Source organism: Molossus molossus, unplaced genomic scaffold (genome assembly GCF_014108415.1).
Source record: "Molossus molossus isolate mMolMol1 unplaced genomic scaffold, mMolMol1.p scaffold_m16_p_6, whole genome shotgun sequence".
Taxonomy (NCBI): domain Eukaryota; kingdom Metazoa; phylum Chordata; class Mammalia; order Chiroptera; family Molossidae; genus Molossus; species Molossus molossus.
In genome coordinates this window covers 61,477,852-61,494,315 of record NW_023425399.1, presented here as the reverse complement: position 1 = coordinate 61,494,315, position 16,464 = coordinate 61,477,852, and the positions used below count along the sequence as shown (strand labels likewise).

The 16,464-nt window shown below is 36.6% G+C and overlaps 1 protein-coding gene across 1 annotated transcript in view; it reads right to left on the bottom strand.

The window, feature by feature from the left end:
* The window catches only part of PIEZO2 (piezo type mechanosensitive ion channel component 2), a 586,652-nt gene that overhangs the window by 287,738 nt on the left and 282,450 nt on the right, over positions 1 to 16,464 (bottom strand). Inside the window, exon 4 of the mRNA XM_036245071.1 lies at positions 3,903 to 3,945. Coding sequence (XP_036100964.1) covers positions 3,903 to 3,945 — 43 coding nt within the window. The remainder of the gene's footprint in view (positions 1 to 3,902; positions 3,946 to 16,464) is intronic.

Below are 16,464 nucleotides of genomic sequence, written 5' to 3'. Positions count from 1 at the left end.
AAGAAGAAACAGGGCGAAAGGAGGAGAAATGAATGTGACATTTCTCTGAAAACAACCTGTCATATAATTTGTACTTGGAGACACATTATACATTCAAAAATAAAATAAAAATTTTAAAAATTGGTTGAAATTAAAGATTCTAAAACAAATGAACCAAATTATATATGAAATTTATGACTTGACCACATAGAGAGAGAAAAAAAAATTAAGCGACTTTAGTTTTCAGTCTTTTGATCATACATTTTTCATAAAATATAAAAAAAGACAAAGTGAATATTTTTAAGACTTCATTCAGTAATCTTATTATAAGTGGTAATATTAGTGTCAGCATTATTTTGAGAATATCACATAGCCATTAAAATGAAACATGTAATATCAGAGAAATTTAAAATTTTATAAGTTTACACTTGAATTGGAAATACTGTATGATTTCAGGATTTATTTTTCTTAAAAAAGGTTATTTCCTAGCTCCATCTATTGAAAAGGCCTAGAAACAATGCCATTCCAGAATTGATGAGAACCCCTAGTATTTAGATTATGGTTTCCAAATACTATTCTCCACATAGAAGGAGGGGCTCCTTGAAAGATGCCTGACCTGGTACATCTATCTAGTTGTGCTAGAAACATGGAAATTATAAAAGACCAGTAGGCCTGTGTCAGAAAGACAAGAAGTCACTGAAGTTTTTCCCAATGACTGAAAGGGAACAATTTGAGTTTACATGAATAGGGGGATAGACTAACGAGTAAAATACCACAGACAAATTCAGAGTGTGAGACATTTCACAAGAGAATTGACCTGGATTCTTCAGAAATCAGTGACATTACGAGAAACAAAATAAATTGGGGGAAACCATCTGAATAAAGAGACTTGAGAGATGAAAACAAAGTGTATAGTAGCATGCTGATTCAAACCAATATCTGTAAAACAACATTTATGAGATGATCAGAAAATTTAAACATTGACTTGGTGATAAAGGATTTGGGGCCACATGCTAACCTGACAAGCTCGGGGAAGGCCTGCATGGCAGCCTTGCAAACTCAAAGACCAAAAGTAGCCATAAGGATGGTATGAAATTAAAACTTTTAGCTAAAAGCAATTTATGGCAGTAGTCATGTCCTGGGCCAGCCTCTTCACTGACAAAGGTCAATCTTTATCTTAACTGAGCCTGTCTATTGTCTTTTTGCATATCTTTGAAATGTCAAAATAATTTTCCTTTTTTGGAACCCCTCAAATTACAAGCACTGCTCTACTGAGACCATAAATCCTCTCATTGTTATTGAGTTAATTGTTGACTATTAAGTAACCTGTACCCACTATGTAAAAGATGTATGTGTCTATCATTTTACTTTTCATTTTACATTTACTTTTCATCCAGTCCCAGAGGTTTCCTTTGCTTTCTCCCACCTCCCTAATCTGTCACCAAAGGATTTCATGTAACTCACCTGCATCTTCTTGGATTGTAATGTATAAAATATGGTGCAGAACTGCATTCTCTGGAGCATTATCTCAATCTGTTGAGATTTTGCTTCCCGACAATTGTGATAGTTTGGCTCAAATAAACTCACAAAAATTATTCACAGGTTGGAATGTTTCTTATGTTGACAGATGCTAAGGAGTTATTGTTATTTTTCTTCAGCGTGATAGTGGCATTAAAATTCTAGAAGAAAACACCGATTTTTTCAGGGAGGTATACTGACCTATGTAGGGACAAAATGACATAATGTCTGTCATTTTCTTTAAAATTTATCAGGCAAAAAAAGAAAAATAGGTAAAGCAAGTATGACAAAAGTCTTACTGAAGCTGGGAAATGAATATATGACATTCAAATTTTTTTCTCTCTCCTTTTGTGTATGTTTTCCATTTTTCAGAATGTGAAAGGAGAAGTATGAGAAAGATGCTTTGGAAAAAGACTTCCCATGAAATGAAGCTGCACACGATTTTCCATTCTTTATTTTAAATTGGCCTGTGGGATCAGCCCATCCAAGCGGATTTCCCCCAATAACCTCAAGAACTATATAGAGAAATAAATAAATATTGGAATCAATTTAAAAATGGCACAAAAAATGCTGTGACACTCATCTTGGTGATGATCTATCTATTCTCTTTCACTATTGGGAAAATAACACATTTTAAAGTATTTTATTTTTTCTTTTGTATGTTGTAAGCACTCTGTCAGCTTGATCAGTACACATAAAAACACATGTTCAATATGATAAAAAGAACTAGTCAAAATACACTTTTAGAAAAAAATTTATTTCATTCAATAGTTGTATTGGCATTGCAAGTTCAATATAAGATGATAAATGCCACTGAGAGAGAGCTGTCCTAATACGCTGCCATCATCTCCAAGGGCAGGTGGTTAGCAACATTACTGGCCCTACCTCTATATTTTCTGATGTTATAACCCATTGTTTTTCTTTTGGGGAGACACAGGTGTAGAAATGTTAATGTCGTTAGCAAATTATTATAAGGAAAAAATCAAGGAAAGTAAAAAATTGTTAAACACAGTCAGCTGGGGACAATGAGCCTGAAACTACAGCTTCACACCCTAGGATTTGCAGCATTGCCCCTCCAAGGAGATCAACACCCATCCCTTCCCCCTTGTGTGTGTGTGTGTGTGCGCGTTCCTGTGGGGGAGCAGGGGAAGATAAGGACATGGGCAATGAAGTCAAAATGGTGCAGGGGGAGGTACTTAACCATAGAGGCCTGTCAATCTAATTTGGAAAACAATCACTGGCTATGGGGGACGGAACCAATGCAAGCTCAGAGCAGTTTGGGAAGCTGATTGGTTATTTTGAAAAAGCTTGTGGATGCCCTGGCTGGTTTGGCTCAGTGGTTAGAGTATTGGCCTGTGGTCTGGGAGACCGGGGTTTGGTTCCAGCTAAGGGCACGTACCTCGGTTGCAGTTTGTCCCTGGCCCTGGTTGGGCCATGCGGGTGGCAACCACTCGATGTGTCCCTTTCATGTTGATGTTTCTCTCTCCCTCCCACTCTATCTGAACAAAATATCAAAAAATGTCCTTGGGTGAGGAAAAAGCTTCTGGTTCCTTCCAAGCCTGAAAATACATAATTCCAGGCAAACCAAGAAGCTCTTCCCTTTCTCACTGACCTGAGCTGGCCCATTCAATGTCGCACTATCTCGTCCACGAGCATGCCAACATGTGGGTTTAGTGGCTACCTGGGGCCCGCAGCAGATTGCAGAGGCTCCAAAGGACTGTGATGCAGAAACTCTGGACACTGGCCTTTGCCCTGGCCTTGTTAACGGCAAGTTGTACTTTTTTCATGGCAGAACAGACAAAGATGGGACATTGGGAAGCCAGGAGGAGAACTCTTTTAATATTATATCACAAATAAACGATGCCACCATATCACAGTCTCCCATGTGTGGGTCCTTGGAATTCTTTCCTCAAAGTCCAGTAGAAGAGTCTAATTTCCACTGATGTCATAAATGCTTAAGAGTGATGTGATCTCAACCTGGCACTTAGAGCTAATATCTAATAATTTTAATAACTGGAAAGATATCAATATAAATATAAATATCTCTGCACTAAAACTATAGAACTGAATATGACAAATTAGGTGAATGAACTAGAAGAAAGTAAACTCTAATTCTTATAACTCTTTAACTATACAACTTCCCTTATATAGTTTTACATTTTAAGAAGTGTTTTCAAATAAATTACTCCATTTAATCTTCAGGTCCACTCTGTATGCAGGCAAGGATTTTATAATGCAAAACTCTACAAAGAAACCAGGTCTAAAGAGGCACACTCTTACTCCAGAGCACAAGCTTACTTACTGAAGTAGTGGTAGCAATACCACTGCTTTATAATCAATAAATTACTTAGAATAAAATAGGACATTAGTAACCTAAACGAGGAGACATGCTGAACTCCTCTTACCTTTCAAAGCCAATCTGCCGAAATGTCTTTTCCCACGTTGAGCCTGTAACAGAAGAAAGGAGCATAATTAGTGCACATCTATATTCTGATAGTTTTGTCCTGTTTTTGCACACCCTGCCAGGTATTTGGTTTTAATTTAAGTGGAAGACTTTGTTTCCCCTGGGATGCATCCCTGCTTTCCTCCAGTCCCCAAATAGCCTTTTAGAGAGCATTCCACATCGGGAGTTAACAGCAAAAATCTCTACCCCATTTTCCTGTGGTAAGGCAGTATCATTCTCTAAACATCTGTGTTTGGTTCAGAATAATATGAGCAAAACTCTCCTGTCAAAAATAATTAAATAGCATATTGTAAATTGTATTCCTAAAATTCAACTTTTACTTTGTGGATCATATGGGCAACTAGATGACACTGTAGGGGAGCAAAATTTGCCACCCCAAAATGTGTCTGTCATGAGGATAATTTTAGGCTGATTATTTGTAGGAACAGAGGACACAGGAAGTTTTCTTTTTATGTTGCCCTTAATGGCCTAGGATAATTAGATATCGTTGTCTGTACTAGAAAAAATAGCTATTACCAAAGAAAACTTCATTTTACATCAGAAAAACTTCTCAGCATTTGTTTAACATATGCTTTTCCCATCTTCCCATGAACTGTCTTCCTACCTGTGAAGTCCCAGACCCGACCTCCTTCTTTTTACACAGCAATAATATATAAACCTCAACTGCCTGACTATCTGGGAGCCTCATATCTTTGGAATTCCCATATTTATAAAATTAAATTTGTTTTTCTCATGATAATCTGTATTATGCTAATTTAATTAGACCAGCCAAAGGAACCTAGAAGGTAGAGTAGAGCGCTTTCTTCCCCAACAACACTCTGCATTTCCAGCTCATTATATACCAAGCCTCTATTTTACTAATGTTGAAGCACAGGATTAACATTTAATATTATAAGCTGAATATTTTAATCAGAAGTCTCCTGCTGTTTTAAGTAACGTGATTTGAAAAGTAGTATATCCAACTCCAAAAAAAAAAAAAAACAGCTGAGTATAAAAAATATTTTTATATAAAAATTAAGGGTTTGTGCTTAACCCACAGTTTTATATTTTCATGATGTCCAATCAGTTTCAAAATTATTTTAATTTCAGTAACTATTACAAGTAAACGCCCATGTATCCCTAAATTTATAAATTGTGTTTTGTACTAATTGCTTCATAATCATAGCAGATAATTACTGCCTTTCTGTACAGTTTAGTTCTTCAAACAGGAAGCAGTGGATTCATCATTGGTCTCCAGGGGCAGCTCAAAAGTTACCCTAAAGTCACAATAAATTAGGATGGTGCTTATGTTTCTTTCTTGAGAACTCTGCCTCACATGCTTTCTCTTCAGGTGGCCACTCAGTGTCTCCTCAACATTAGACAGACTTTCAGGGAAGATGGGAGATTATGCAGGAGGAGTTTCTTTTCTGAGGACTGATCTAGTCCCAAGAGAGCACAAACATGCTGCTTCTTCTCCATGGAGTTTGGGTTCATACTCCTTGGTTATGAGAGCATTTTAAATAATTTTTTATAAATAATAAAGGACTAAATTTTAGGTACAAATTACACAAACATACACACACAAATTTAAAGCAGATGCAGGTTTATCTTCTTGGATGAAGTCACTCTTATCCAACTGAATTCCCGTATGCTTTGCTGAAGAGGAGTAAATGATATGAAGTTTTATTTAATCAGCCCAAGAATTTCTCATGGCCCTAGACTCCAGGGAGTGGACCCCCTATGAATGTTAGCTGTCCTGTGAGTCACATGCAAAACAATAAAAAAATCTTTATTTCAGGAATTATTTGAAGACAATTATTTTGCCCCTAAGAGCCTAGCAATTAAGACACAGGTAAAGAATACATATCTGAGTCAGATTCTAGAACAGCTGGCAACTGCCTGGCCCAAACTAAGAAGCAGGAGAGATTGAGAGTGTCCTGCCACGTGAGAACCAGACAGTCTGAGTGCAGACCAACTGGGAAGGGTCCGGTGGAAGGTGGAGTGGGGATGGGGTAGCAGTGGTGGGGAGTTGGTTTAGATGTTACTTTCCTTGCTTTCTGTGAGAAAGAAAACATCTTTTAAATTTTTCTACATGTGCATTTCCCCAGATTTTTAGTATATTTCTAAATTCATTTTTAAACAAAATTTAAGGAAAAAAAACCTGTTAAATAGACTCAACTTATTATCAAATTAAAATAAATATAAATGACTTTGCTATACTGCACTATCAGGCCTTTAGAACATGAAGCTTTAATTAAGAAATAGGTTCCGCCTTCTTATTTTGGAGAAAAGTAAATTTACTCAAGCAGGCAGAATAAGTCAAAAGTGTTTGGTGCAAGACTTCCAGAAATCCATAGAATAAATATTATAAAGCCACTCAACCAAGCACAATACAATGATGAAACAACTTCCTTTTAGTCATTAGAAATCAATTTAATTGATATTTTGAGCATCTTATGTACTATAGCCATCCATCATCGTTTGCTATTGATAGAACTGAATATATTAAAATTTAAAAAAGGAGACATCTATAATACTTTCAACAATACAAAAAATAAAATAAAATAAAATAAAATAAAATAAAATATGGTTTCTGACCTCAAACTCCACACACCCTAGAGGGTTAGGTTTCTATGTCGTTTGTGAGCACTTAGTCATGATGAAAGGAGAAACACACAGTAAATGAAACAAACATATCCAGATCCTTTGGCACCAAGAATATTTTTGGCAGCCCATTATTCAGTTGCTGGGGAATTCTTTTAAAGCCATTAACCATGTTTTACATGGTAAGGTAATATTATTCCCCCTTGCCAGAGCAGTCCAACATGGAGGGAAATGTAGAGAAAACAAAAGGAGCTGGCAGACTTTCTTGATTCAACACTTTAAAAATGAGATTTAGAATATGGAGAAATCTAAAACATGTTACATTCTTCAGGAAAAAGCAAACAACAGCAACAAGAACAAATACATACATATATATCTATATACATATATATATCTATATCTATATCTATATATATATATATATAGATATAGATATAGATATATATCTTAGAATGATGGATACAATCCGTAAGAGGGATTTTCCCCTTGCCGTCTTAAATGTAGTTAGAAATGATTATGATTCTTCATTTTTAAAAGCTGCCGTTTATAGCAAAGACATCCCAACAACAGAATTGAAGACCAGAGGCAGGAAACAAACCTTGGACTAAATGTCATTCAGTCTATGGAGCAAGTTCCAATGTCTAATTTCCTGTATATACAAAGAGACAAACTACCCCTTTGGAGCTGACATTCCCAGGACTCCAAGGGGAGCTACCAAAGTGTAGGACATTCCTTCCTTGAGGCATCAACATTTGCTCCTCTACAAAAAGAACAAAGGTCCATCTCTCCATTTTTACTCTCCCGCCACCCTCTCCCTCCACCCTCGCCCTCCCTTTTGCCCCCATCTACCTATTCACTTCTGTCAGTTCCGTGTTCCCTTCTGCTTTCCGTCACAGAAAAAATGTAAGGAAACTTCATTTCTTTGGGAACTACTTTCCCCAGGCCCATGAGCTTCTGTGGGGCTAGTAGTCATAGTACCTCTCCCTCCCTGGCCACATAGTCAGGGCAGGCTGGCCACTCCTCATAGCACCCTATCTCCCAGGCCACAGGGTTATGAGGATGGAAATGTGATCCACTAGGTCAGGCAGAAATAGAACTTTTCCCAACTGGCTTTGCCTAACCCTGAGGATGCTCTCTCTGCTCGCCTTCCAGAGAACCAGGATCATGTGCGCCCAGCCCTGACGATATTCACACAGTGGCCATGTTCCCACCATGTAGAGAAAGCCTGTGTAAGAGGAAAGAGGGGATCCATGAGGAGGGGTAGCCTGGAGAGTGAGGAGAGGGGGCTCCTGATGGCATCCCTTTCTGATCCCAGCTGCTCCTGATGCCCTTGCTTTTCCTGTCACTCATTATAGGACAGGAAAAGTAATCTGCAAGTTTAGTTTTAAGTCTAAATTCAGTTTAGTCTTATGTCTAGCTTTAAGGCTGACATTTGTATCACAAAGAGCACTAAATATGAACAATAAAAATAAGATTTGAACAATGCACTGAGCATCCAACTTTAGGTGGGAAAAGAAACATTGTAAATAATTCTAGTCATTGTTTTGGTGCCCTGACCTTTCGGTGACAGGATGACCACTGAACCACACAGGCCAGGGCGGATCCTAGTTGTTTTTAACCATATTTTATATCAAGGGAGTGAACATTCTCCCCCAATTAACATGGCAATAAAAACAGCTTACACTTCATGCTAACTTCATACATATAAGCTAATTTGATCCTCCCAAATACACCATGAAGTCAGTACTATTGTCATATCCCCTTTGCAGGTGGGAAAACTCTGGGTAGAGATTTGGGATCCTAGTGCCAATGCTGCTGGCTTTTTTACTTATTGTGTTGTCATATATGTTGGGGGTATTTTTGTCTTTTCTTCTTCATTTTCCTTTTCATATTCTCCTTCCTAACATTTGTCTCTTTCCCAATCTGGCTACAATATATTTAAAGTTTTTATGCCTGATTATTAATTTTAGAACCATGGGAGTACCTATAGCAGAAGTTATCTGTCATCAAACCCCTTCTTCCTTCACCTTTTTTCATCTAACTGGGGGAGGGGGGCATCTGGCCCGCAGGCCATGTGAGGCCTGTGAAATCAATACCAGCTAACATCACAGCTTCACCAAGTTAGCCTGACCAAATATAGCAGGCTAATTTTTAAGTTGATAATTTTGTATTATCAACTTAATAATGTTATAAATATCCTTGGCAGAAAATGGCCTTTGGCAGAAAAAAGGTTCCCCAACCCTGAGGGCCTATGAATTTCCAATGTTAATTCTATTTAGCAGCACACCCAGCAGGAGCTCAATCTGTACAAATTCATGTGGGCAGAAAAAGGCGTGCACCAATGTGTAACCTGCGGATGATGGAAGAGAGAAGATTTCTTTGTTGTAATTTTTCTGTCATTGTGGTTTAAAATTACAGGGCTTTGGCACTGACTAGGTTGCTCAGTTGGTTGGAGCATCATCCCTTACACCAAAAAAGTTTCGGGTTCCATTCCAGAGCAGGGCACACACTTCGGTTGTGGATTAGATGCCCAATCAAGGCATATGTGGGAGGCAAATGATCCATGTTTATCATTTGCATTGATCTTTCTCTCTCTCTTTCTCTTTCTATCTCTTCCTTCCTCTCTCCCTAAAGATCAGTAAACATATCCTTGGGTGAGGATAAAGAATAAAAAGAAGATAAAATTCCAGGGCTCTGCCTGTTCCTTGAAACCAGATATCTGTGTGCTAAGAGCCCCGCCTCTGGTCCTCTGTTTTTCTTTTGCTCTGGATCTTTCTCTTTCTTTAATGTAATGTTAAGTGGTTTTCAACAGGTCCCTTTTCATTTATTATTTTATTTTTTCATAATTTTTTTTTTTTATCCTCACCCGAGGACATTTTTCCATTTTTTTGTACAGATAGAGTGGGAGGGAGAGAGAGAGAGAGAGAGAAACATCGACGTGAAAGGGACACATCGAGTGGCTGCCACCCACACGACCCACCAGGGCCGGGGACAAACTGCAACTGAGGTACGCACCCCCAGCGGGAACCGAACCCGGGTCTCTCCGGACCGCAGGCTGATGCTCTAACCGCTGAGCCAAACTGGCCAGGGCTATTTTTTCATAAATTTTTGAAAACACAAAACTTTCTATCTTTATGTTGTAAGTTGGTTGCTCATTTTATCGTGGTTCCTCATTGATTACTTTTATCAATTATTCTTTCAACCAACTTGTTGCTCAAATTCTAATACACACAAAAAAAGGTAGCTTGATTTTTCCTGTAGGTTTGCAGAGGTAAAACTGGTGGTCAAACGAGGCACAGATTTTCTTCCAATTGAACACTTCTATACCTAGTATGTCTCAGACGTTGAGAGCCACTTGAACTTGGATCTGCACCTCTGTTTTATTTTGTTTGTTTTTTTCAAAATAATTAGAAGAAAAGTACTAATAATTAATTGAAGTAGTAGGTTTTTGTCAGCATTTTCTTATAAAAAAATAAAGGTATATTTATATATTGTAGGGGCTGTCAAGCAGTTGGACACGCAACCTTGGCATAGAAATTGGTGTTGAAACACTCAAGTATCAGGAATTACACCACTTACAAGTTTTCTGGTGGAAGCTTCAATTACATTATTTTTAACTCTTGAAAGAAAAAGATTTTATATCCAGAGTCAAGATTTTATAATGCTTTGAATGTTGAACATACAGTCATTCCTCGTTTATCTCGGTTAATCCATTCCAGACTCTAGCGGTTGCATCTGGAGTTGAAGGATTCCTGGGGTGCTCAAATACATAGGCCTACAGTCCATACGTACAGTAATTTTAATTTTAATACAGGGGTGTATAATTGACTCAGACAACTGAGCGCATGCTGTATTATTTTCACTGTCTCCATCAACTTTTTAATGAATATATTTGAAAAAAACGCGATAGACTGAAGCCGCGAAAGTCGAAGTGTGAAGTGGTGAGGGACGACTGTAATGTGAAATTCTAAGAGAAAAATAGACTAGTGGTGACATTTTACTTCGCAAAGATTAAGATGCACCTCTGTTGAGTTACAGCTGAAATCTTTTAAATTCCAGAAATGGCTGATCTAATGGATGGTATGTATCCAAATAATGCAATTTTCCCAGCTGTTGAGCAATTTCAGCATTTTGGGTTAAATTGTGAGATCAGCAAAATTTTCTGTCTTAATTCCCAGATGAGATTTACCATTAATGGGTTAAAAGAAATTGTAAAAGAGAGCAGTAAGAGGAAAAAAAATAATTCTTCACCATCCCTTAATTAATCATTTTTATATTAAATGACCTATATATTTTTAATACATCATTTTCACCTCTATCTAATACTGTACTCTTGTTTTGTAATGTCCATTATCTTCTGCTTTGATCATTAGTATCTAGATGACACTCCTTTATGTATATGGTGCCTGTCATTAAGTTGCATACTTTGGTTTTCATCCCACTCATACTTTGTCAGTTCTTTTCATATATCTTAATTTTCTATCACCTAAGGGTGAACACTTTGTTTTTCCTTGTTTGTAAAATAATGTAATCATTACAAAACATAAAAATGTACATTTTAAAATTTTTGCATAAACACCCTCTCCAATACACTAAGACTTTCACAATCCATACGTGCACATATAAAATAGGAGTCATCCAATTTTGAAACCTACATTAATCACTTAATAATCTATAATGTAACTCTTTCCATGTCAATAAATATAGGCAAGTAATTATTTTAATGCCTATATAGTATTTCAAAATTTCACAAAATGCAAGTTCTTTTTCATCAATATATAAATTATACCTACATTTTTGCTACTATACGTACAATGTGTGGAACATTTAGATAATTTTTTAGCTTTTCAGTTTTTGATTTACATGTTTGTTGCCACAATAGGTGGAAATAAATATTACATTTGTTTCTTTAATCCTCATGAACTCTTTAACATCTAAATATCTCAACTCCAGGAGGTCTTGAATAAGCATAATGCATGTTTTATGATATTGTAACAGTTGACTAGGGTCAGTCTGAAAAAAATAATTACCACAATTCACTCTTTGTAGCAACTAGGACAAGCCTATTCATAGATTTTAAACAAGTCTATTCACAAATATCTAACACTCTATTAATGAAGGATGCTATAATGTTTAAAACATTTTGTTTTGGAAAAACCACTTTCTTTTCTTTTTTTTTTTGGTATGTGCCCCAAGCAGGAACCGAACCTGGGACTCTCTGGTCCACAGGCCAATGCTCCAACTGCTGAGCCAAACTGGCCAGGGCTGGCAAAACTACTTTCAAATTACTCTAAAATTAAATGTAAATTCTAAATAATTTCCTCCCCAAATAATGTATTTTTAAAGATATTTTTTAATAAAATTTCTGGTTTAAGTATGTGTCTGATTGGCAGTCTGTGAAGCTTTTTTTTCCTACCAACTTACCACTAAAATATCTATGGACAGACACACTGGAAGAAAGAAACACACACACACATCTGTTTTCAAGAATCTCAGAAGAACTTTCACAACTAGGCCAAATAAATTGAATTGTTCTATGCATATGTCTCCCATGGAAACCAAACAAACAAGACAGCCTTAAAGAAAATGAAAGTACATTTCATTCTTTTCCCACTGCATTCCTCCTACTCCAGAAACACAAGGTCCATACCAAACAGAGAGTGAACATTGTGCCTTTTCTGCATAGGGTATCTCTTTTTGGACAAGCCAGACTTTTGTTCCCATAATTACCATCATAATAACTTTATTACCTTCCCTTGACCTCCCTGCCTTCAATATCATTCCACATCCAGTCCAACTCTCAGACACAATTGACAATAAGAGTTTGTGTGTATGTATTTTGTTTGCCTATGCATGTGTATATTTGTGTTTCCATGTATGCATGTTTATATGTGCATTTATGTTTGCCTATGCATGTGTATATATTTGTATTTGTGTATGTCTGTATTTGTATCTCTGTGTGTGTGTGTGTGTGTGCGTGTGTGTGTGTGTGTGTAGAGCAATGGACAAGAGGGAAGCAACCAATGCCTATGACCCACTGTCTTTTGGATACATAGTCTTTGTCAGTGAAAAGTTATAGGAATAATTAGAGTCTGAAAATTCCTGGACATTCCTTATCCTGAGCACTGGGAATAGTATAAATATGCACTTATTATAAAATTTTTATACACAATGGAATAGTATATGACTTTAAAATTAGATTTTGATAAAAAGTGATAATTGAGACTTGGGACCTTTATGTAACTTAATTGAAATTAAAGTTGGCATGATGTCTCACACATTCAAATTCAGGTTTCCACAACTCCAAATTATTTTTGTTTCTTTTTCAGAAAGGGTGTTCAAGTATAGAATCTGGGCAAACTAACAATATTTAAAGAGCAGGGCAAGAATGATGATCTAATTAAGAAAAATAGGTATAAGAATATGAAAAGAAGAATGAGAAAGAAAAAAATCAAATACAGTAGAGAGGCCAACTTCAATAAGAGGGGACCCATGCATTTTAGGCCTTTTGATGAAGAACAGTAAGTGTGTCAGAAAAGTTTCACTGGAATTGTAGAATGGATGGTCAGGAATTGCTCTTTGTAAGAGCCAGGCCACACTGAGATGGGGAGGGATGAGAAGGAAAGTAGGAACTGAGAGTGAAAGCTGGAAGAAGAGGCCAGGCCAGAGGAGAGTATAGCATCTTCAGGTTAAGATTGTGGCAGTCTTAATACACTAAAGGACAGGAAGCTGAGGGTGAGCAGAGATTGAAGGCACAGACAGGAAGAATATTGAAAGATTCCTTAGTGGCTAAGAGAAGACAAGACTCTGAGTGGGCAGAGGATCCTGAGACTAGGGGAAACAGACAAGGGAGAAAGTTGTGGGACCATATTTACAGCAGAGGACAGGCAGAGAATCTGGGCAGTTTATGCCCTGCTCCTTAAATAGGGCAGGAAAGTGAGGAATATAAGCAATGGGTACCTTAAAAAGCATCCTGAGTGGTGGCCTATTTGGATAAATGGAGTTACTACACAGTCAATATATAGATTATTCTTTGGAAGGAATTATATTATATAAAAACACCAAAGTTGTACAAATAAAGCCATCTGTTCTAGACAATTTAGAAGATACTTAAGGATACAGCCATGTTCTTCATTATGAGAAATAAATCTTGTAACAGTGTTGAATGCTGGGCTGCCTATGAACTGGCCCATAATATCCTCTGAAATCTACTTTAAAAAACAAACCTCTGATATCCCTTTCTTAATGTGTACAAGCGTTGACTATAAAAGACACTTCTGGTAACTATAATTTCAGTTGTTTCAAAGCCAGATGAATAGGAGTTTCCTGCACAGTCTCGTAAGTGTTTATTACATTTGCCAACAAAGAAACTGCTTAAAGTTGACTTCAGACTTTTAAAATACTATACTTTTTTAACTCATCTGTTCTCTAGTTTACTTGAAGTTTTTATGCTCACATAAGATTTAATCCTGTTCATATTTATATGAACTTCAAACTATAGCTTGAGATAAAAATTTAATAAGATGAAGATCTATAAGAAAATCACCTAATGAGTAGAAAATCAATGAAAAACACTAATTGATAATCATAGTCTGCAACCACTTCTGGCCATGTTCAGCTTTCAGAGACAAGGATGGGACACATGTTCTGACAGTTCATACACAGCCCATCAGAAGAAAGGCCTGAGACAAGGAGACAAAGTTCGAGAATCTCCTTAAGAAGGGCATCGGGGGCCTGGCTATTTTGATTCATATAGTACAGCATCTTTATAAATTAATATTTAATTCACATGTATTTATTTTCTCTAATAAACTTTTTACATTTTATTTTACAAATATAAAATATAAAGTTTACAGCCTGGCCAGTGTGGCTCAGGTTGGCGGTTTGATTCCTGGTCAGGGCACATGCCCAGGTTGTGGGCCAAATCCCCAGTGGGGGGCATGCAGGAGGTAGCCAATTGATGTTCTCGCTCATCAATGTTTCTCTCTCTCTCTCTCTCTCTCTCTCTCTCTCTCTCTCTCTCTCGTTCCTTTCTAAAATCAATGAAGAAAAACTATTTTAAATATATAAAGTTTACAGATATAAAATATATAACATAAAATATATAATATAAAATTTTAAGTTTAAGTGTCAATGTTACATAGCTTTTATCCTTTCTTAAACTAGTTTATTTCATATATTTTGAGATGACACCAATGATGTAAATTTCTCTCTACTTCAGGGTGTCACTTTTCTATCAAAACCAAAAATGCAGTACCTGAAAATTCAGCATGGCAGATAGAATTAACTCAGCCCTCACAACAAAATAACTTTGGCCTTGAATCCCTGCTCCATTTGTTGTAGTCCACTATGACATTGGGACACTCACTTTAGGTCTATAGTTCAGTGAAGGCATCTCTAAAATAAGTATGGATAGCGCCTTCACACTAATACAATGAAGATGTATTTAAAGCATCTGTGCAGTGTCTGGCACAAAGTAGGTGGTAAATAACTAGTAGCTGATACTAATATAAGGCTCTCAACTACCATTTTATTTATTTACTTATTTGTTTGTTTATGTATTGCATTTATTTATTTATTTATTATTTTTAATCTAATTTTTTAATTGTTGAAAGTACTACAGATGTCCCCGCTTTTTCCCCATTGACTCCCTCCTTCCCTCAACTACCATTTTAAATGAAAAATGCTGCAATGTAGGCAATACTTGGTAGAGTGAGGACCTTAAATGTGCAGAACAAACACAGTCCAGTTTCCCCCCCTCCATGTATTGCTCCACTGTGTGCTTACGCATGTGCACGCACACACACACACACACACACACACACACAAACTTCAACAAAGGTATGTATGAAAGTGTAGCAAAATAAGCTTTAGCATTATTTCTTTTAATTTATCACATTGTTATGTTTTGTGGTTTGTTTCAGTTAACCCATGTTGTATTATATACTTTTCCTTTTAGTGTGTATTTGCCAAAACTCTCCTAAAATTATTTTACAGAAAAGTATAGACTAGAACATGTATTTAGGTTTAAGCCATAAATAACTTCATTCATTTAAACTTAAGCCCTTCATAAACAGCCTACTAAACTTATAAAAGTATTCAGATTGCTGTTTATGAGGTCGTTCCTTAAACATACACATGAAAACATAAATTGCATGTAAGAAATTCTGTCACTTTTGCAGGAGCCAAAAGAGTAAACGTCCTATGTTGCCTGCCAGTCCCAGCTGAACACCACAAAGAAAAGGACACTGGAATGCAAAGCTGACCAGCAAGGTGTCTTAAAAAACAATTGTAACACTGACCCTTGAATAATGCAGGAGTTAGAGGTGCCCATCCCTGAGCAGTTGAAAATCCATATCCACATATATATTTGGATCACCCAAAACTTAAGTCGTCCTTTGGTATCCACAGGGAATTAATTCCAAGACTCCTCTGCAATGCTCAAGTGCCCTATATAAAATGGTGTAGAACATACATTCAGCCATCTGCATCCAGAGACTTCCAACCACAGAATGAAAAATCTACAGATATTTATCTTAAAAATCTACATATAAGTGGACCCGTGCAGTTCAAATCTGTGTTGTTCAGGAGTCAACTGTATTTTCTCCAATAAAAATGCACTAATATTATTTTTGAGAAAAGGAAGAAAATAGAAGTTTTTGGTTTTCTTATTTGCCAGTATTTACAGAACACAGGCAAGCAGTCAGTGGAGGATGTGCCTTTTGCAGGATGAGGATGGATTTCACTTTTATGCTCCTTTGGGAATCTTATACAGCATTACAGTCCTTCATATGGTTTGTGGCTTTCTTTTTACACTAACTGCAAACTCTCCATTGCCAGAAGTATGTGCCAAATAGTGATGTTTACCTGTAAAAATTAAATAAAAAATCTTGGCAGATATTTTGAGAGTTGAAAATGTT